General features: G+C 42.0%; 1 protein-coding gene across 1 annotated transcript; it reads left to right on the plus strand.

The window, feature by feature from the left end:
* Nucleotides 1–335: 335 nt before the first annotated feature.
* LOC106587550 (switch-associated protein 70) lies at nucleotides 336–21,724 on the plus strand. Its single transcript, XM_014176045.3, has 12 exons — nucleotides 336–506; nucleotides 2,047–2,187; nucleotides 4,015–4,188; nucleotides 4,321–4,548; nucleotides 4,815–4,961; nucleotides 6,377–6,485; nucleotides 6,701–6,882; nucleotides 17,632–17,739; nucleotides 18,074–18,240; nucleotides 20,195–20,393; nucleotides 20,858–20,954; nucleotides 21,132–21,724. The coding sequence occupies exons 1-12, from the start codon at nucleotides 408–410 to the stop codon at nucleotides 21,248–21,250; spliced, it is 1,770 nt and encodes a 589-aa protein (XP_014031520.1). The 5' UTR covers nucleotides 336–407; the 3' UTR covers nucleotides 21,251–21,724.
* The last annotated feature ends 1,010 nt before the right edge of the window (nucleotides 21,725–22,734 follow it).

A 22,734-nucleotide genomic window follows, 5' to 3' on the forward strand; every position in this document is an offset into this window, starting at 1 on the left:
AAGAACAAAAAACTGGGACTACACATGATAGTCCATGGGATGGACTAGTTATCAAATGAAAACAGGTAAATGAGAGATGGTGGTCTTTCAGATTATACAAGCTTTTTTTTAATGTAGTTTATAATAAAGTTGAGAGTCTGTACCACTATGGAACATAGGTTTGCTCATTGTTGGGACATGTTTTTATTAAGCTGTTTGTGGTCTATTAACCGTTTTCTCTTCACAATTGAATACTGATGAAAGCGCAACGCGTTTGACAACTATGCGCTGTCTTGTGCTACCATACAGTCATTGGGTGATACAGTGTCATTTTCCTGCTGCGACACTATCACGTGACTGTATGTATCAGTGTCTGGGAAAAAAATTGCAGTTTTTCTTTGACATCGAGCGCACCAGGGACTACGAACATGGGACTACTACGGGATGAACTTCTGAAGTCAATATGGCACGCATTCACAGCCTTGGACGTGGATCAAAGTGGGAAAGTGTCCAAATCACAGCTTAAGGTAGGCTTTAAATCGTAGCTAGTAGGCCTACAGTATTATTCCATAATGAAGTAAAAAAAAAAAATGTTTGATCAAAAACCGAAACTTAGATTAATTCTAACATTGGAATATTTTCTCATGTTGCTGATCTGAATATCAGACACAAACAAAAAGTTCAGATCAGTTGGATAAAAAAAGATTTGACCGTGTATGTGAGATATTAATTTTAATTCAGTATACACTATACTTTTATGTGCTGCTTCGCTTCCCTCACATTAGTGAATTTTGTGTCAACTGCCAAGTGATAATTCGGTCGGAAACATCGACAGCAAAGTAAAGACACATTTCTGCTGTCCCTCAACTCACAGGCTACTCAGTTTCTGCTTATATCAGTAGTATTTTCTCTTACTCATTTCTGTGTCTAACTTTTTCTCACAAAAACAGGAATAACAATGGTTCTATGGAAATAACCGTTGTTGATTGACAGATACCCATGAATGTGGGACATGCATGCCTTGATGATAATCTTGCTTTACACAGGATATTTTGTCATTTGGACAGAATCTACAGTAAGAGTGTTGAGATTGTAAAAGGCAAGGGGCACTGCTTTGGAAGGGTAGGTATTGTTTTCCTGTCTGGGTCAGTCTGGTGGTCTGTGTACCAGCCAGGCTCTGATGAAGACGCTACACTCAGCATTTACCGACCTCAACGTCTTTTGGATTTCTTTTTTGGTCCGTTTTTTGGTGCTGTCTGGATTTACTGTATTTTGTTGGTGTTTTTTTTGGTGCAGTCTAGACCGTTCTTGATTTCAACTTCGAAGGACGTTGATTTTTGGTCCTGCCCGGACCAAATCTGAACCAATCATAGACATATACATACTTTAGACATCCAGAAAATAAGTATTTTCGATGTCTGGAAAATATGTCTTCACCTTTCATTCAGCACCTAAATTCCACCTGAGCTATCACAACACTGCATAGTGAACATCCTGACTGGCTGGGAAATGTTGTCAACCATCCATTGTTAATATTATTTTTCAGACAGTCCAGTCTGTTCCGTTTGTCTAGATTATAGATGTTCATGAGTGGCTTGTTTATAAATATCATAAGATTTTATTTTGATATATTTACTTCGCTCTACATCTCAACAGGGACCTTTTCAACACACTTTTTGTAAATGTTTCCAGGAAGGAACAGAACTAATGCTTGGGCAGTGATGCTTGAACTGACAGCAACACATGCTTAGTCATGCATGTCAATGTGATCTTAGACTAAACAGAGGTCCTTTTGAAAAATCACCATGTAATTGTGTTAATGGGAGCATGATGCCCACTTGTATGAGGAATCTTTTTGATATCCCTTGAACACCCCAATATTACTGTAACATCATCTCTATACTATGCCCAGTGAATACCAACAGTATGACAGTAACCTCACCCCCAGACTCATTGTGCATAGCCTGTATAAAATGCTTCTGAGCATTGGGGGGAAGTACCTGGTGAATGATATTACTATGACGGCAATGGTTTCCCTGACTGCATGATCTGACTGTGGCCCTACAGGTGCTCTCTCATAACCTGTGCACTGTGATGAAGATACCCCATGACCCAGTGGCCCTGGAGCAGCACTTTAAGGATGACGATGAGGGCCCTGTGTCCAACCAGGGATACATGCCCTACCTCAATAGATTCATACTGGACAAGGTGAGCAGTAAGAGCACAGATTTGTTTGTGCTCTTTCCAACTACATTGCTCATTGTCATGCCAAGTGGCTCAGCTGTCTAAGTGGGCTCCCGAGTAGCGCAGCGGTCTAAGGCACTGCAAGTCAGTGCTAGAGGCGTCACTACAGATCCTGGTTTGATCCTGGGCTGTATCACAACCGGGGAGGGTTTGGCCGCGGTAGGCCATCATTGTAAAATAAGAATTTGTTCTTAACTGACTTAAATAAAATAAATAAAGTCACAAAGAGTTGGCAGACTTCAAATCAAAGTTGATTTGATCTGATCATAGTTTAAAAGATGTTGTAGCGAGTGCAGCGAAATGTGAATGTTACGAGCTCCTAACAATGCAGTAAAATGTCAAACCGACATTGCACTCAGGCTTCTGAGGACCTGCGTCATCCTGTCTCCTCACCTCAGTGGGTCTGTTAGTGGAGGGCTCTGGGATGTTGGGTCCATAGAAATAGAACCACTAGAATGTACATAGCCCCTAGGTCGACAGATCCCTCAGAATGAGGTGTAACTCTGCAGTGCCGTATCCCCATAGTGGATGATAAGACTTAATGGGAAGTGTTTTATGTGCGCCTTTAGAAACATTGTTTAAGGAAATGCTTTTCTGTATATAACTTTCCTTGCTCATAATATGATGAGTGTTATTGCTATTTTCAGTATTTATCTTAGTTTCTAAGATATGCATGCCACCCATATTAAAATGTATTGGTTTTTGAGAAATAAATGGAGCAAGCAGGATCTGTTTGACCTTGAACAAGGCTGCCATTGTTATGGTAGGTCTACTGTGTGAATGGCAGAATCTTTCTGTTTCACAGCCATCAAGGAGGTGTGAGACCCACCATTGTGAGTTATCGAAAGAAAAAAACCATGTGTGCTGAAAATTACTGCAATGAGTGCAAGAAAATATAGCCTTCGTTTCAAAACAAACGTCCATTCAGCTTACATCAGCTACTCCCATTTCCTCCTGTGTCATACATTGCATTTAGAAGTGAAGAGTTAACACGCACACTACTGTAGATCTATTCCAGAAAATGATGATTGCATATGCAGAGTCTTTGGTTTTCGCTGAGTCTGTTTTCTAGAAAAGCTTCACAATCTGATTGGTAAACACCTTGTTGTTACACGTATTGCAGGGGTTCTCAAACTTTTTGTGGCCGGGGACCCTTTTTGTGATAGCAAATTTATAGAGGCTGACTCATAATCAGAACACGACTCGAGTGAGATAAAAAAAAATAGCATACAAGGAGTTTTATTATGACTTTTGTAGTGCATGGGAAGGAGATTTCAAAGGCCCATCTATTGGCATTGGGAGAGATAATAATTACTTATGTCCTTTTTAATATTCAAGCAGTCAGCCATTGGTAATGAATGCACTGACTTTGTAAACACCAGTGATAAAGCAAGAAGTGATCTTCAAAGTTTTTGTCCTCAGTTCTCTAGTTGGCAGACCATCAGATATAGCCCACATCTGTAGACTTGAAGGCTTGCCAACTGTTTCCATAGCAATAACACTAACACTGATGTCAATTAGTAAACTGCTTTAGTCCTAGCGCTATTTGTACTTGGGGGCTATTTCCTTGCCTTTCTTCTCCGGAATCTGACTTGAATTAAAATGAAGAGACGAAGAACATTATGTTTGTACTTCACATCCTGTGGGCTAAAACGTAGGGCAGAGAAATATTAGGCTACTACTGACCCTTTCTAATCTTATTGCTCTTACTTACAGTATGTTGAAGAAAAATAGGGGAAGTTATTTTGCTTTGTTTTGTGTAAATGTTGGCTTTGTTTATGTTAATTACAGGTTAGGGATAACTTTGACATACTGGAGTTCAACAATGTGTGCTGGACACTGTGTTTCAAGAAAAACATCAACATGAGCCATCTTCTCATCTCCAATGATGATGCCTTCAAGGTCTGGTGCATCTTCAACTTCCTGTCTGAAGACAGGTACCCACTGGTCATCATCACAGAGGAAGTGAGAGACAAGACAACACCTTTAATACACATACATATCTTATTTGTTCAGCTGTAATTATGCTCTTCCAGTTAAAATGATACCCATTCATACCACAGGACTGACTCACTGTGTCCTCTCCTCCCCCTCCAGATTGAGTACTTCCTGCGGAAGCTGATGGAGGCCATGGGAGGCATTTGGAATCAGGAGAGGTTTGATGATTACAAGCTCACGTTGAACAGGAAGCAGCAATGCCTGAGTGCCTGGGAGCTGATAGAGCTGGTTGGCATGGGCCACTTCAGTAAGGGCATGAACCGCCAGACTCTGTCCATGGGCATCTCTGAGGTCTTCCAGGAGCTCATACTGGATGTTCTCAGACAGGTTTGCCTGCGGTACCCTCTCTCACTACACTTTATGCATCCCAAATGGGACCATATTCCCTGTGTAGTGCAATACTTTTAACCAGAACTCATAGGGCTCTGTTCAAAAGTACTGCACTAAATAGGGAATAGGGTGCCATTTAGGACACAGTGACTGTCTACTCTACACTGACCTCTGTCAGACCTCTGCTGGTGGTAACAATAAAATAGATATAGATAAGATATTACAATCTTGAGTGTGACAGATTCATGTACTTTTTCCTGAAGGGCTACATGATGAAAAAAGGCCACAAAAGGAAAAATTGGACAGAGCGCTGGTTTGTGCTTGGACCAAACTCTATGTCATACTATGTGAGTGAGGACCTCACTGACAAGAAGGGGGAAATTTTGCTGGACCGCAACTGTTGTGTGGAGGTAATAACAATGTATTATTCCATTGGTCACTCTTAATGCTATCATTAATAAATAAATAAATAATTGTGTGGAGCGTTAGAATGCATGTTAGCCCACTTTTGTTAACCAGCTTCCTTTGCCATTGTTAACCCATAGCCTACAATTTCCGCGGCCCCACGTAAATGTCATTAAAATAATAAAACAATCCTCAACAAAATCTATCTGTTTAAGTTAGAGATATCTGTTTTTTTGCATGGGCTGCGTCTCAATCCACCGCATCCACCGATATCGCTCTTCCGCATCTGTGTTGAAAGGTGGCAGGGCTAGAGCGGTGTTTGTCAGGCCATGAGACATGCCGAAAAAACATTTTCACGAAAACGTCTGTAGCGTCCGCATTCCACTGATTTCAAAACTTGGTCCTCCAGAAAGTGGAGAGCAACACCTTTGCAGTTCGACGACATGATATCTTTCAAAAAAGCCGCGTTAGAAAGGATTACCTACACATACTGACCAGCTCATGTTATAGACAGAATCGTGCTACATGGCAGACCAATCCGAACTCATCTCTCAGCATGTCCAGCCCATCCATTATCTTAGCCAATCATGGCTAGCGGGAACGTTTCTGTCTTTTTCTGTGGCTAAACCAACTAGGCTCGTAATTTAACAATTTTATTAGAATTTACAGATGGCATACAAGTTTATTTTTTATTTTTATAATGTTATTATTTAAAAAAAAATGTTACCTCTTTTTCTCCCCAATATTGTGGTATCCAATTGGTAGTTACAGTCTTGTCTCATTGCTGCAACTCCCTTACGGACTCGGGAAAGGCGAAGGTCGAGAGCCGTGCGTCCTCCGAAACACAACCCACTGCTTCTTGACACAATGCCCACTTAACCCGGAAGCTAGCCGCACCAATGTTTCGAAGGAAACGCCATACCCCTGGCGACCATGTCAGCGTGCACTGCGCCCGGCCCGCCACAGGAGTCGCTAGTGCGCGATTGGACAACGATACCCCTGCCGGCCAAACCCTCCCCGAACCCGTACGACGCTGGGCCAATTGTGTTCCACCCCACGGGTCTCCCGGTCGCAGCCGGCTGCGACAGAGCCAAGACTCGAACCCAGAATCTCTAGTGGCACAGCTAGCACTGCGATGCAGTGCCTTAGACCACTGCGCCACTCGGGAGGCCCACAAGTTTCTTATTAAGGCACATGAAAGTTCACATGTTCCAGAAGGCATTTCTGACAAAAAAACGCATTTTGATTTAAAAAAAAAAGTTTACGTTCAAATGGCTCACCTGTGAAGTAGCGACATGCAACATACGCCTAGTTTCCTGAAATGAGTCACAAATTCAATGTTTCATCAAACTCTAGAGGGTTAATGGGGTCAACACAAGGAAGTGTGCAGTGAGTGTGTGACGTCTTGTTCTCTCTGCAGTCTCTACCAGACAAGGAGGGGAAGAAATGCCTCTTTATAGTCAAGTGCAGAGACAAAAGCTTTGAGATCAGTGCATCGGATAAGAAGAGGAAACAAGAATGGATTCAAGGTAAAGTGACCAATCCCTCAACACAATCTTAACAGATTCTGTAAACAGCACAGCTTTTATCTCACCACATTAGGGTTTATTTTTAAATCTCAGAGGAACTTGTTCTCACATCGCTCTGTCCCAGCTGTGTGTATATCAGGGTGTAGGGGTGCTGCAGTAGATAAAGTAGCCAGCCTTTCTTTATCTGACTCTCCTCTCCTCACATCCCCTCCCAGCCATCCAAACATGCATCCAGCTGCTGAGGTTGGGCCTACCCTCTCCGCACCTTGAGGCCAGGCTGCGGCGCAGGGAGCTCAGGCAGAAACAGCAGGCCGAGCAGGGGGAGCTGGAGGAGAGGATGAGGCTGCTGCAGATAGCCAATGAAAACAAGCATAGACAACTGGAGTCCATGAAGAAGGTACTGTCTATTTCTCTGTCCCTCCCCCTCTCTCTCTCTCTCTCTCTGTGTGTTTCGCTTCCTTTGTCCCTCTCTCCTCTCTCTGTCAATTCAATTCAAAGGGATTTATTGGCATGGGAAACATATGTTTACATTGCCAAAACAAGTGAAATAGATAATTAACAAAAGTGAAATAAAAAATCAGAAATGAACAGTAAAATAATAGATACATTTCAAATGTTGGCTATGTACAGTGTTATAACAATGTACAAATAGTTGAAGTACAAAAGGGAAAAAAATAAATATAAATACGGGTTGTATTTACAATGGTTTTTGTGCTTCACTGGTTGTCATTTTCTTGTGGCAACAGGACACAAATAATGCTGCTGTGATGGCACACAGTAGTATTTCACCTAATATATATGGGAGTTGATAAAAATTTCATTTGTTTTCGAATTCTTTGTGGGTCTGTGTAATCTGAGGGAAATATGTGTCTCTAATATGGCATTTGGCTAAAGGTCAGAAAGTGCAGCTCACTTTCCATCTCTTTTTGTGGGCATTGTGCACATAGCCTGTCTTCTCTCGAGAGCCAGGTCTGCCTACGCCGGCCTCTCAATAGCAAGGCTATGCTCACTGAGTCGGAAGTCAAAGCTTTCCTTAATTTTGGTTCAGTCACAGTGGTCAGGTATTCTGCCACTGTGTACTGTCTGTTTAGGGCCAAATAGCATTCAAGTTTGCTTTGTTTTTTGTTTAGTTCTTTTCAGTGTGTCAAGTAATTATATTTTTGTTTTCTCCGGTTGTGTTTCTGTCCTGGGGTTCTGTGGGGTCTGTTGGTGTTTGTGAACAAAACCCCAGGACCAGCTTGCTGAGGGGACCAGGGATGGGAATTTGTCCTTCTTTGACTGTTCGAGTACTCTCATGATTTTTTTTGGAGTACTCAAAAACAAAATAAGCTATTTTAAGAACAAGGGTGGCACTGGAAAAAATGTGTGCGTATTTATCTACAGTATATGCCAACAGTGAGCAACAATGCCTAATTTATCAGAATGTTACAGATAACGAATCCTAATTGCTAAATTGCCTCATATAGTGTATATTCAGTCAATAAAAAAAACAAGTGCCATTTAAGATTAATTTATTGACACTGTAATAACAACTGGTTATATTATATCGTTGAACACAATCTTCAAAAAGGTATGGCTGTGCAATGGCATATCCTTGTTTTGTTAATTTAGCAGACAAGATGCTCTTATTTCCAGAACCCTTATTACACTCGTGTCGGACCCTGTCCTTTGTGCGACAGAGCTTTTGGTGGCCTACTATGGTTCCTGACGTGTCCGCATTCGTCGCCGCTTGCACGGTGTGTGCACAGAACAAAACTCCTTGGCAAGCACCGGCTGGTCACCTCCAACCTCTGCCTGTCCCCCACCGTCCCTGGTCTCACTCACTCTCCCTGGACTTTGTCACGGGTCTTCCCCTGTCTGATGGCAACACCGCCATCCTGACCGTGGTGGATCGGTTTTCCAAAGCTGCCCACTTCATTTCTCTCCCCAAACTACCCTCTGCCAATGACACGGCCCAGCTCATGGTGCAGCACGTCTTCCGGATCCATGGACTGCCCGTGGACATGGTCTCTGATCGGGGTCCTCAGTTCTCGTCCCAGTTCTGGAAGATGTTCTGCACCCTCAATGGGTCGTCAGCCATCCTGTCCTCCGGGTTCCACCCCGAGTCCAACGGCCAGTCGGAGCGAGCCAACCAGGACCTCAAAACTAACCTGCGCTGCCTGGTCTCTGCCAACCCCACCACCTGGAGCCAGCAGCTTGTGTGGGTCGAATACGCCCGCAACACCCTTCCCTGCTCTGCCACAGGCCTATCTTCCTTTGAGTGTTCCCTGGGATATCAGCCCCCGCTCTTCCCTGAGCAGGAAGAGGAGGTCGGCATACGTTCTGCCCAGATGTTTGTCCGCCGCTGTTGTCGTACCTGGAAGAGAGCCCGGTCGGCCCTCCTCAAGACCACCTCCAGGTATCGACAACAAGCGGATCACCATCGGAACCCAGCTCCCCGGTATCGTCTCGGGCAGTAGGTATGGCTGTCCACCCGTGATCTGCCCCTCCGGGTGGAGTCTCGCAAACTGTTCCCCCGGTTTATCGGCCCTTTCCCCATCTCCAAGATCATTAGCCCCTCTGCTGTCCGCCTTCTATTGCCCCATACCCTTCGTATTCATCCTACATTCCATGTGTCTAGAATTAAGCCCGTGTCTCATAGCCCTTTGTCTTCTATTTCCAGGCCCACCCCTCCTCCCCGTGTCGTCGATGGCCATCCGGCGTACACGGTGAGATGCCTCCTGAGGGTCTGGACAGGGGTTTCTAGTACTGGGTCTTACCTTGATAACTGATATTATACAGAAATACTAATGCAACATAGGACACTAGGTCCTTCCCTAAAATTATGAAGTCCAGTGTTCATCTGCGATGTGGGAGAAATAAACTGGAGGGTGGTTTTGCCTGTCCCTGGCAGACAGGCCAACATTTCACACAGACACTAATCATGGAATGCAGTCTTTAGGTTTTATCATCAAGGCATTGTAAATCAACTGTCAGCATTAAGCCTCAGAGGCGTCCTCTCAGAAGAACAGACAGAGTGTGAAAGTGCTAATATAAGAATACATTCTAATATAGAGCAATGTGAATAACATAATGTTGTAATTTCCACCACAGGCAGCACACAATTGGCCCAGCGTCATCCGGGTTAGGGTAGGGTTTGGCCGGCCGGGATGTCCTTGTCCTATTGTGCTCTAGCGACTCCTGTGGCGTGCCGGGCGCATGCACGTGTTTCCTCCGACACATTGGTGAGGCTGGCTTCCGGGTTAAGCGAGCAGTGTGTCAAGAAGCAGTGCAGCTTGACAGGGTTGTGTTTTGGAGGATGCATGGCTCTCGACCTTTGCCTCTCCTGAGTCCGTACAGGAGTTGCAGCGATGGGACAAGACTGTAACTACCAATTGGATATCACGAAAAAGTGGTAAAATTGTAAAGATGAAGAGCAAAAAGATAATATTGGGTTTCATGAATTTTTACAATATAGCATAGTAACTAGTGCCAACCCCAAAGTAGCCTAAATGGAAAATGACGCAATTATTCCAAAACTGCAGCTCATTGTTGAACACGTATTTTCCTACTTAAGTCAACCAGTCCATTGAGAATTTGTGGGACAAGGAGGGCAAAGGAAATTTCAGGAGCAGAACTGTGCAATGCTTGGTTTGGTTTATTTATTTTTTTGTGTCCTGCAAATGCACATGTACAAATGGAACACTAGAGTCAAGACAAATTAACATGGTCTTTTTTGACCAAATAGTTTTACAGTATTAGAAAAAATTTGATCTTTGGTTAAAGATCAATTATTGATGTCAGTTCAAGTACTTTATTTCTCATGCCAATCCCTAGAGGGGACTCTTCTCTAGGTTCATCTCTCTGTAGATGATGGCTTTGTTATGAAAGGTTTTGGAATCGCTTCCTTTTAGGTGGTCCTAGAATTTAACGGCTCTATTCTGGATCTTGATAATTAGCAGGTATTGTCCTAATTCTGCTCTGCATGCATTATTTAGTGTTTGAATTTGTACATTTGGTGTTTGTCCCATTTTGTGAATTATTGGTTGGTGTGCAGACCCAAGACCTCACAACTATAAAGGACAATGTGTTCTATAACTGATTGAAGAATTTTTCGCCAGATTCTAATTGGGATATTTAATTGTATGTTCCTTTTGATGGCATAAAGGCCCTTCTTGCCTTGGCTCTCAGATCGTTCACAGCTTTGTGGAAGTTACCTGTGGTGCTGATGTTTAGCCTGAGGTAGGTATAGTTTTTTTCTGTGCTCTAGGGCAATGGTGTCTAAATGGAATTTGGATTTGTGATCCGCGCAACTGGACCATTTTTGGAACACCATTATTTTGTCTTAATGAGATTCACTGTCAGGGCCCTGGTCTGACAGAATCTGTGCAGAGGATCAATGTGCTGCTGTAGGCCCTCTTTGGTTGGGGACAGAAGAACCAGATCATCAGCAAACAGTAGACATTTGACTCAAATTATAGTAGGTGAGGTCGGGTGCTGCAGAATGTTCTAGTGCCCTCGGCAATTCGTTGATATACAGTATATGTTGAAGAATGTGGGCCTCAAGCTGCATCCCTGTCTCATTCCACGGCCCTGTGGAAAGAAGTCTGTGCGTTTTTTGCCAATTTTAACCGCACACTTGTTGTTTGTGTGCATGGATTTTACAATGTTGTGTGTTTTTCCCCAAACACCACTTTCCATCCATTTATATTGCAGACCCTCTGTCTCTCTCGCTTTCTCTCGCGCGGTCTCTTTCTCGATCGCTCTCTCACATAATTGCTATGTAGCTTCACACCACTTGTCATCAACATTTTATTCAGAGTTAACAAACCCCCTTTCATTCAGAACTATGACCCCCACAGAAACTGACCTGCTCTCTCAGGACAGGGAATCCTCACACCTCTCCCTGTTACTAATCACACTTTTATTGTCCTCTGTTTGTCTGCTGTAAATGACAGTTAACTTTTCTGCCTTAGGGCTGTAGCCCCTTAAGAATTAACACTAAGAATGTTGATTGTATTCTATGGTCAAAGCTACAGGTTCTGTCCTCATCCAGGCCTGTTTCCAAGCATTTTACACAGACCTGTCACACATTCTTCCACTCTCTCAGCTGAGACAACCCAGAGTAAATCGGACACATTCATGGCCCATCAGGGCTGATTGTAGTAGTTACATTGTAGGGTTATTATAGTAGTTTTGGAATTATACTACCAGTTGTCGGCTGACCTCAGTAAACATGATCATTGATGTCATTTTACATGTAGCCTACTCCTGAAGGTACAACATATATTATAATGAGCCTGTTACAGTATTTGTAAAATGCTTCACTATTTCTTAAGTCTGTGGTGAAAGCACTTGATGGAAAAGTCCAGTGGCTGTGTGAAGGAGGTGTGACTGTTAAAGACAATAGGCTGATTATATGGTGGAATTCTGTCTCTACTCTTTACAGCATTCAATTATAATGGACAGAATGAAAGGTCAGAGCTTACCCACCCTCCCTTTCCTGAGTCAAGGAAAACCCCTATATCTCTCTCTCCCCCTCCCCCTCCCTCTCTCCCTACTTGCTTTCTCCCATACCCTTTTATTATATATTTTTGTACATGTATACAAATAGACATTTTAAGTTTACAGTTAAGTATTGCTGTTTTGATGAACACTTTATTTAGTGTAGGTTTATTTGTTATTTTTCACATGGCTCAGATGCTCTCATAGTATTGCCTGGGGGGGGGGGGGTTCTGTTATTCCCAGAGGAGTTTCAGTTCCTCATTAATGAACACCATACCGTGAATTCTCATGCTTAATGTTTAACCATGCTTAACTAGTGTAAAATTTGTAGAGAACTTACCTTAATTCCCAAATGCAGTGAATCAAGCATATTATGTTAGAAATGTTTATGAATTTCAGAAACAGACCATTGTCCCCCACGATGAAATCAGGGAGGGGACTGTGGATCTGTCTCCGTCCGTTACTACGTTTCTATGTTCATACGTTAGTCAGATGCGATATCTCAGACCGCATTGGCCCGATTTTGTCAACTTGGTTGAACGATGTGTCTTGCTATAGAGATCCGGCATTTACAAAAGTACACTGATTGGCCAGATGGTGGCTCTATAACAACAGATTGAAAATGCTAATTTTGGAAGGTCACGCCCCTCACCCCGTTTGACCTAAAGTCATAAAATTCGCTACATAGGTCCCTTTCCTCACAAGGAACAATTTTGCCTTAAGGACACATAAGGTTCGCCATGATGGATTTTCTGCCATTATGAATTTTGTGAAAAACACTTAAAATACCACTCTTCTGGTAACGAATGACCGATCTGAACGAAACTTGCTATGTGGCGTCTATGGACAAAGGTCTCTCAATACAATATTTTCCAGACTAGTACCTAAAACAACATGGCCTCTATTGACCAATAAACATAGTTATTTCCCTCATTAAAATGCAAATCAATTTATAACATTTTTGACATGCGTTTTTTTGGATATTTTTGTTGTTATTCTGTCTCTCACTGTTCAAATAAACCTACCATTAAAATTATAGACTGATCCTTTCTTTATCAGTGGGCAAACGTACAAAATCAGCAGGGGATCAAATACTTTTTCCCCCCACTGTAGGCGGATGCGGTGGATTGAGACGCATCCAATGCAATGTATTATGCTAATTAGATTTCCACGGGGCGCGGACATCAACTTTAGGGGGTTAATCTGTTTGACTCAGAGTGATGAATTTTGGCCCACATGCTCAGGGATATGAGTCCAGCTAACCCAAGCAATATCTCAGACACCACTGGCCCGATTTTGACTAAACTTGGGTGAATGATTCATCTTGCCATAGAGATCCATAATTTACAAAATTACACTGATTAGCCCAAGGGGGGTGCTGCATCATTCCTGGGGGACGACATGTTTAATGTTGCCTTGTTTTTCATTAGATCTGAGAAGGGGAAAAAAGCACCTATGCAAACGTAGCTGGCTCAGGGACACCTGTGAAAGAGCTGATGCCTGTATTCCGGTGCTGGTCTGCTGGTTATTTAGATCTGTCTCAGACTACCCACTTCCCCCTTTGCACCAGCATCTGGAGGCCCAGCTTTTCTTCTTATGCATCATTCTTTTCTACTCAAGTTCTCAACTCAAATCCTGTATAGCTCGGTTTTTAGAGCATGGTGCTTGCACCAGGGTTGAGGGTTTGATTCCCAAGGGGGTGGGGGAGTATGAAAATGTATACTCTCACTACTGTAAGCCGCTCTGGATAAGAGCGTCTGCTAAATGACTCAAATGTCAAACAAAATCAGATCAACTACCACTGTCCAATTGTTTAAATATGATTTTGTTGCTGTATTGTCACAATTATAAAGGATAAACATATGATAAAGGGGTCCGATAAGTCTAATGAGTGTAGCTTGTCCCACTGAAAAGCAATATCAGTTTTTTCTCCATTAGACCAAACTTAAAGGCAAGTTCCTTTTCAAAGTAACCTTTAGTTGAGAGTGTAAAGGATGAATTAACACTGTCACGTTGACTCAAAGCGAATGTACTTTTTTAAGACTCTGCCATTTTTAAAGCCATGTCCACCCCGTCCTTGATTTTTCCTAAATAAGTCTATATAACACACTGTTGTTGTTAGAATCTTATTATCACAAACATAATTTGTGTTATAAGCAATTTTAAGAGGACATTCCCCCCTGCCCCTCATTCACCGCCAGTTATTCACTGGCAGTCAGCCTGTGAGTGTCATAATGGTTGGTGTAGCTGGTGTATGCAGTCAGGCGCAGGAGAGCAGAGAATTGGGAGCAACGTAACTTTACTCAGAATCATGAATGGTGCAAGGTAAAACACTACACTTGCCCAAACACACGAACATCAACTTTTACGCACGGGCAAAAAACAGCACCCGTCGAAATAACCAGTCACCAACATTACCGAACATGACATAAAACAATCCCGCTCAACACCATGGGGGAAACAGAGGGTTAAATACATGAACAATAATTAGGGGAATGAAAAACAGGTGTGTAGAAACAAAGACAAAACAAATGGAAAATGAAAAGTGGATCGGCGATGGCTAGTAGACCGGCTACGCCGACCGCGGAGCGCCGCCCGAACAAGGAGAGGAACCGACTTCGGCTGAAGTCGTGACAGCGAGGCAGATGATGGCCCCTCGAAACTACACCTAAACTATATATTCTATAAATTTAAATTTATAAATTTAAATTCTATAAATTTATTCTGCAGCATGACAACGACCCCAAACATACAGCGAAAGTCATTAAGAACTATCTCAGCGTAAAGAAGAACAAGGAGTCCTGGAAGTGATGGAATGGCCCCGCCAGAGCCCTGATCTCAACACCATCAAGTCTGTCTGGGATTACATGAAGAGAGAGAAGAACCTGAGGCTGCCTAAATCCACAGAAGAACTGTGGTTAGTTCTCCAAGATGTTTGGCCCAACCTACCAGCCGAGATCCTTCAAAAACTGTGTGCAAGTGTACGTAGAAGAATTGATGCTGTTTTGAAGGCAAAGGGTGTTCACACCAAATATTGATTTGATGTAGATTTTCTTCTGTTCACTCACTTTGCATTTTGTTAATTGATAAATATAATTGATTAACATGTCTATTTTTGAAAGCATTTTTACTTCACAGCATTTTTTCACACTTGCCTAAAACTTTTGCACAGTACTGTACATGATGTTTTAAACCTTTATATAACTAGGCAAGTCAGTTAAGAACAAATTCTTATTTCCAATGACAGCCTAGCCAGGTCAAACCCGGGCCAATTGGGCGCCACCATATGGGATTCCCAATCACGGCCAGATGTTATACAGCCTGGATTTGAACCAGGGACTGTAGTGACTCCTCTTGCACTGAGATGCAGTGCCTCAGAGACCGCTGTGCCACTCAGGGGAAGTATGGCAGGGCTAAAAAGTGCTGAAAAGTAGCAGGAATATATAAATACTGATGGTAATATACTAATGGTAATATATTCATGTAAACAGGAGTAATAATGACCAGTAGCAGCATAAATGGATAAATACTTATGGTAATGGAAAAATCAATAATCAATGAACAGCAGCATAGTGGTAGTAATACATATTTACACAGAGGCAGGGGAAGGAGAGACAAAAAGTGACTTATTCAAATTCTCCTACAGAGTCACAAGCAGGTAAGACGTTTTGATGTCTATATATGTATTATTGTATCAGAAAGAGCAGATTCTGCAGTTTCTAAATCACATAGCCTTGTTAAACAACTCTTAAAAATGACCCCTTGAGCTCGATTTCAAAATATAATTTTGTGGCAGATTTACTGCGATTACATGCTCAACACTCAAACCACAGTAATATATTTAAACTCAAAATATGCCATTCTGTTCTTTTGAAGTGCATTTTCTTGAATTCATAATGTTCCTTAAAGCCCCCATGCATTCTTTTTAATGTTATTTTTTAAATCATGACTGTATGTCTAATAAATCACTATCTGTGTTCGAATACCCATACTAACATACTCTATACATAATTAATGAGTATATACCACATACTACATATATATTACATATCATTTTAGTATACTGTAAACAAACGGTATCGTTTCAGTTGAGTACAAGCGCTTCTCCTGTCTACCGGAAGTTGATGCTGTTGCTATGCAACCTCTTGCTAGCTTGTTAGCATAGCAGATGACTAGCTAGACATTTTGCGATTTTGGGTGTGTTCGTAAACTCAATCTGGAGTGTCAGAGTGTGCTCTGGGCGTTCGTAAATCCAGAGCGTTGTCAGTTTGTCTGTTCGTAAATTCAGAGCGCACACTGGACATTCTGGCCAATGAGTAGGGTTAATCGAGCATTCAACACCAATGGCACCCAAGCTAACGTTGGCTAGCTACTTCCAGACATAAGAGAACACCTCACTCTGACCATTTTACTCACCCTAGCAGAGCTGGTTAGGCTGTTTTTATGTTGTCCAGAGCATTGGTGAATGTAACTGTGCTGCTGGCAACAACAACAAAAAATTAAATTACGACGTTTACTGACACCGACCATATTCAACGGGTGTTGAGTGTTTGTAAATTCATCAGTTATTCTGTACTCTGGCACACTCAGTGCTCTGAAATCGGAGTAGATAGCCAGAATTAACGCACAACGACTATACTACTTAGCTAAGAATTATTTGAATAATCAAGTCAATAAATGTTAGGTAGTTATTTAGATAGTTAATAAACTGCCTGGCAAGTTCGATGTATTAGTAGTCAACTAACGTTAGGTAACTAGCTAACATACCGGTACTTACTGCTGTAATGCTATGCGATTCATAAGGAAAGCGTAGCTAACAAATTGTAGACCAACATAACGTGCAACTTATTTGAAAAGTAATTACTTTACTACATTGCTCAACATTTTCTTAACATTTGTCATAATTAGTTAAAGCAATGAATTTGTATCCGCTCTCGTTGGACTTCTGCTGCATATTTTCCACATTTTTCTTCAAATCTGAAACGTTGTGAAGCCACGCCCATTTCCTGAAGAATTGCGTTATGGGCCCTAAAAGCACGGAAATAGTGTCCACTGATTGTATACTTCGTATTTTGGCGAATTTAGTACGACATCCGGGAACTTTCTGCATACTAACTAAATCCTAACTATGACCAATAAGCATAATATATACTCAATTTACGTCAATTATAGTGCGGTAGGTTAGTGCGGTAGGTATGAGTATTCGAAAACAGCTACTGTGTTTATTTCATGAAAATAACTCCAAATATATTTTTTATAATTTATTTCCTTGGGCCTCCTTTTGCCATTGAAATGCTTTCAACCTCATAGTGTGGAAGTATCATAAAAAAAATAAAAATAGAAAATCACGTTTTTGACTGCACTGTCCCTTTAAGACCTGCCCTTAGTGAATTAATAATGTGTTTTAGTGGCTTTTTGTTGGTAGACTACAGTTACATAAATGAATAAAAATGCTATTTTACTCTTTGAAATACATTTCCTTTCATATTATAATGTTACCTAATACCTTTGTAAACACAACCAAAGGATTATTTTTGTGATAGAATATATTAAATGTATTTATTAGACAATTAGAATGTTGATGTCCAAAATTCTCGTCATTGCCTCGAAGGGGGGCAGGCTTTTCTAGTGTTAAGGCTTCCTCTCCCTTGGCTCCTGACAGAAACTGGAGGAGGCAGCGGCCACAGCGACTCTGGAGGAGCAGAGGAGAAAACAGACCCAGACTGACCTGCAGGACCGCTACAGAACGGACCTGGAGAGAGAGAAAATGGTAACCAACCACAAAGCTACACTCTAGCTCTGTTCCAGGAAGTGCATACTCACAATTACTGCAACAACGTATTGCTCAGCAAGACTTCTCTCATAACTTTGAATCATTGCGTTTGATGAATAACAAAGTATTATTACTATTAGTATTACTATTACTTACAGTATGAGTATTATTTATGGAGTTATCTGGGAAAATCTACACTAAACAGAATTGATTGTCATATGCACAGCACATGCTACTTTGTACTGTGGTGGTGTGTGTGCACTTGCGTGTGTGCATTCATGTCTGTGTCCAGATTATCATATCAAACTGTGTGTCCATTGTCCCCTGTCAGGTTCGTCAGCAGATGGAGGAGCAGGTGGCCCAGAAGTCCAGTGAGTTGGAGCAGTACCTGCAGCGTGTCAGGGAGCTGGAGGACATGTACCACCGCCTGGAGGATGCACTAGAGGATGAGAGACAGGCCAGGCAGGATGAGGAGACCATGCGCAAACTACAGACCAGGTTAGACGCAACACACACTTGACACACTCGTAGACAGTAGCCTTACACTGAGTGTAAAAGACATTAGGAACACCTTTCTAATATTGAATTGCTTCCACTTTTGCCCTCATATTTATCTAATTAACTATGTTTAATTATTACACAACTAAATTAATCATGTAACAATTAACTAATTAGGATCTGGGGCACCACGAGAGTGGTTCTTTAAAGCGTTACCATCTCCCGAATTAAACTAAAAAAAGTCTTTACCTATCACATCTATAAACAGTCAACTTATTAATCATAACCTCGTATCATATCATCATTCTGAACAGTCATAACCTCCTTGCATTTGCAAAAACCCGAGCCTTAATTATGATTCAGTACTACACAAATTGGTTTAATTATTTATTTACTAGCTAATTAAATGGGAACACAGGATAAACACACACACTCTGCACCGGTTTTTACTGGAGACGTAATACGCTGAAAACAGGTCCCTAGCGGAATGACAACAACATGGATGCTTGTTAAAGAAGAGATAGAGAGGGACAGAGACACTTAACACTGCCACATTCAGAAACTACTCTCACCTACAATAACCATATACTTTGCACACGAACTGCCGCCCGCTTTGAGCATGACATCATGAATGTATTTACGTGAAATGCCTGGGTTCGCCGGGGATCTCTCGGTGAACGGGGCAGCCATGGAAAGGGTGTTGGGCCTTTTCACGGCACGCTTGTAAGGCTCTGATTGTCCAAAATGATTCCAACAACTCTTCTACTGTTGTCCTTCTTCGTAGTTGTCCGGTATCCGGGGACTTGTCGTGTAGTCCTGAACAGAACTACAGAGTTGATTTTCCTTCCATTCACTCTTGAAGATACTTCTTTGAAGATAGGCTAGCCAGCCGTATCAATGGTTTCCCAGTGGGGTGATGAGAGTAAAGTAATATGATGGTTTGAGCAGAGTAACAGGATGGTCCTACTTAAATTCGCTTTTGAAGATACTTTACCTATTGATTGTCCTGGAGGTGAGTTTATCGTCTCCACCTCGTGTTGAGATTCAAAGTTCAAACCATTTTAAACATGTAGTTGCCGCTTCACACTTTTTCTGGTTCAATGTGTTTTTTTCTTAACCCATCATTTATACCTTTTGCTCGAAAGGGGCGGTTCCGACAGGCAGGCACGCTCCCTGACCTCACTGTGCAATGTTTTGGAAAACAATTATCTCTTATAACTTCTCAAATCACACCCCTCTCTTAACAAAAAAACACAAATAATTTTCCATATTACATGCACAACCCATAGTATGGAAACTTCATCCATGTGGTGTGTATACTTTCCAAGTTACAGTATTTCCTTTATAACATTTTAATGACATCACAAAACAACAAACAAAATGACATGTTCTACGTTAGAAATATTGTTCCAGTATTCACTTTTTAACGTGTTAGAGTTTCAGTGGGAAAAGGTCTGTTGAGACAAAGCACATTTCTTTGGTGAATTTGGAGAGCGCAAGCCTGGATCTTCTCCCTTGATTTACAACAGGACAAGAGTGTCAATCCCCACTAGTTCTTTCCTCCCCCCACTACGGGTGAAATGGGGTCTGATTGAAGTTATTCATTGCAAACCTGATCTGACCTATTTGGATTCTCGTGGTCAGTCATGACAAAGGGATCCTAGCTTTCACCTGGATTCACCCGGTCAGTCTATGTCATGGAAAGAGCAGGTGTTTCTAATGTTTTGTACACTCAGTGTACGTCCACTGGTTAAAGGTAGTACACTATATAGGGAAAAGGGTGCCATGTGGTACACAACTTCACACAACACACACAGATGTAGTGTACATTATCGCACAAAAACAGTTGTGTATCAGTAGGCTGTGTATAGATGTTAATGTTCACATTCTCAGGCTTCTGCACCCAGCATTTGACCCAGCATTTGTTTGAGTGTCTGTTTCTGCATGTACACAGGCTTCTGGAGGAGGAGTCAGCCAAGCGGGCGGAGCTGGAGCAAATCCACCTGCAGCAGCAGAGGGCCATCTCCCAGACCCAAGCTGAGAAGCAGGAGCTGGAGAGCGAGCGGCTGGCCAAGGAGATGGCCCTGCAGGCAGCCATGTTGCAGCTGGAGAGTCTTGAGAAAGAGAGGCACGGAGCGCTGGAGCAGTACGAGGTCAGAGAACAACACCCTGTCTGTGTTTCAATATGGCTGTTAGTAGGGACCATGTCCCCTACTAACACTTCACTTAAAGTAAGGTGTTGCCGGGCCATTTCATAAACAAGATTAAAACAAATTTGGCAGGAAGTACTTCCTTTAGACCTATATGTCTGTGAGCAACTACTGGTCTTTATTCAGCTGAAGATAGTGTTGAGTCAGTGGAAGGCTGCCTGAAACAGACAGTCTGTCCCTGGCACCAAACTTGGCTTCTTCTCGTATTACTCCTCTGTCAACTGTTGACACAACACAAAACCATCATAGAGGTCTCTCTTTGCACTCTGTTGCCATCTAGTGGTGATTTTACTGAGAACTGTCTCTACTTCAAGAACAACAGCATAACTTATTTATTACTTAAAGGGACTGGTACTGGCAATCATTGAGATATATGGATAAACTATGTGTGTGTGTTTGTGTTACAGGAGGTGAGAATGAAACTGGAGCAGGCAGCTAATAAGACCAAGAGCTGGAAGGACAAGGTGGCCAAGCATGAGGGACTGGTCCGTCTCATCCAGCCAGGTAAGTAAGAATGAGAGAGGCCAACATCACCATAGTAGAATGTCCTCCACTGCATGTTCATGTTCTGTTCTGTTCTCCTCTCCATACTCATATTACAATGCTATTGATGTCTTTGTTCTATTGATCTATTGTTTTAATACAGTCTGTGATGTTTTCTTTCTCCTTCTGTCTGTGAAGGCGATAAAGGACCACAGAGGATGACTAACTGGGGCCCAGCAGCCTTCACAGACACTGAGCTGGACCTGAGGAAGAAGTCCTGGCAGGAGAGGAAGAACCACAACCAGTCAGCCCAGTAGACTAGAGATGGTGCTTCTTACCTGATGGTCCAGACATCTTACTGTGATCGTGTAGCATCAGGATACTGTTGTCTTATTGTTGTTGAGAATTAACTAATGTGTACGGTTGCAAAATTCCTGAAACTTTTCCAAAATGTCCAGGCTTTCCAGAAATCCTGATTGCTGGATTCTGGATTTCCTGCTTATTTTCTCCTAATTCTGTGAATCTTCTAACCCGGATATCTGGAATTTTGCAACCCTACTAATGTGCCAATGCTTTGACATTCCAAGTGTTTCACCATTCTGTGGTCTGATAAGTCTTTAACCAGGAAATAGAGCTGTAGATATTCAGTGAATAATATGTAAAACTTTTTTTGGAAAATAATGTCATGAGAAAGTAATAAGATTAAAGTAATAAGATAAAAGTAATAAGATGTTTTTTATTTAAAATGCCAACGCATAAGTTGTGTATCTTATAAAATATATTTAAAGACATTTCTTTATACTGTTTCTGTCTGTTTTATTGGATGAGGGATGTGAGAATTATATGTGTTAGAATAGGCGAGTAGTGAACGGGGGTAGGTTAGATATACTATATCCACAAAATAAATATGGCATGTATATATGTGTCACGACTTCCGCCGAAGTCGGCTCCTCTCCTTGTTCGGGCGGCGTTCGGCGATCGACGTCACCGGCTTACTAGTTACCACCGATCTATGTTTCCCTGTTCGTTTGGTTTTGTCTTAATTATACACACCTGTTTCATATTCCCTGATTATGTTCATTATTTAACCCTCTGGCTTTCATGTTTGTCTTGTCCGTGAATGTTTCCTGTTTTGTAGTTGTTGGAGATGTTTCTCCCAGTCATGTTTTATTGCTGTGGGAGAAGTTGGATTATTGTTTTTTGAGTAAAACGTTTTGTTTGCACTCATCCCTGTGTCCTGCGCCTGACTCCGATACTTCTCCTACGAAAAGCATTACAATATGACTCTGGGTTAGATATGCTCAGCCTTGATTTATATATTTGATACATTTCATTCAACATTTTTTTTTCAATATAACCATTTAAAATGTTATTTCCTGGTTTGCCTGTGGGAACTGTGGAACCTTCAGTAATATTCCTATGAAAGACTTGGCCGATGCCCTCTTGTGGTTTCATGAGTTAAAGCATCTGTTTACGGCTCTGCTGTAACTCACAGTAATATTATACTGTGGTGGGCTGGGAGTTACTGTAGATACCTAGTACTGCTTGAGTCCATAGCTATAGTTCCCCTTGTATTGTAGTCAGGTAAAGTTACATTTAACCAAACATATGCAAGTGTGAGCTGACCTCTGTGCTCATGTGTGTAATAATGAATGTTGGTGCAGTGAGAACTCATGAGATCTGACTGCAGGGATGGAACTGCTGGGATCTAGTGTTTCTCTCCAGACTCTGAGCTGGGTTCTATTCTCTCTGGGGGAACCAGGACCCTGGACTGGGATCCATTCTCTCTCTCTTGGGGCCC

This window comes from Salmo salar, chromosome 26 (genome assembly GCF_965601325.2).
Source record: "Salmo salar chromosome 26, fSalSal1, whole genome shotgun sequence".
Taxonomy (NCBI): domain Eukaryota; kingdom Metazoa; phylum Chordata; class Actinopteri; order Salmoniformes; family Salmonidae; genus Salmo; species Salmo salar.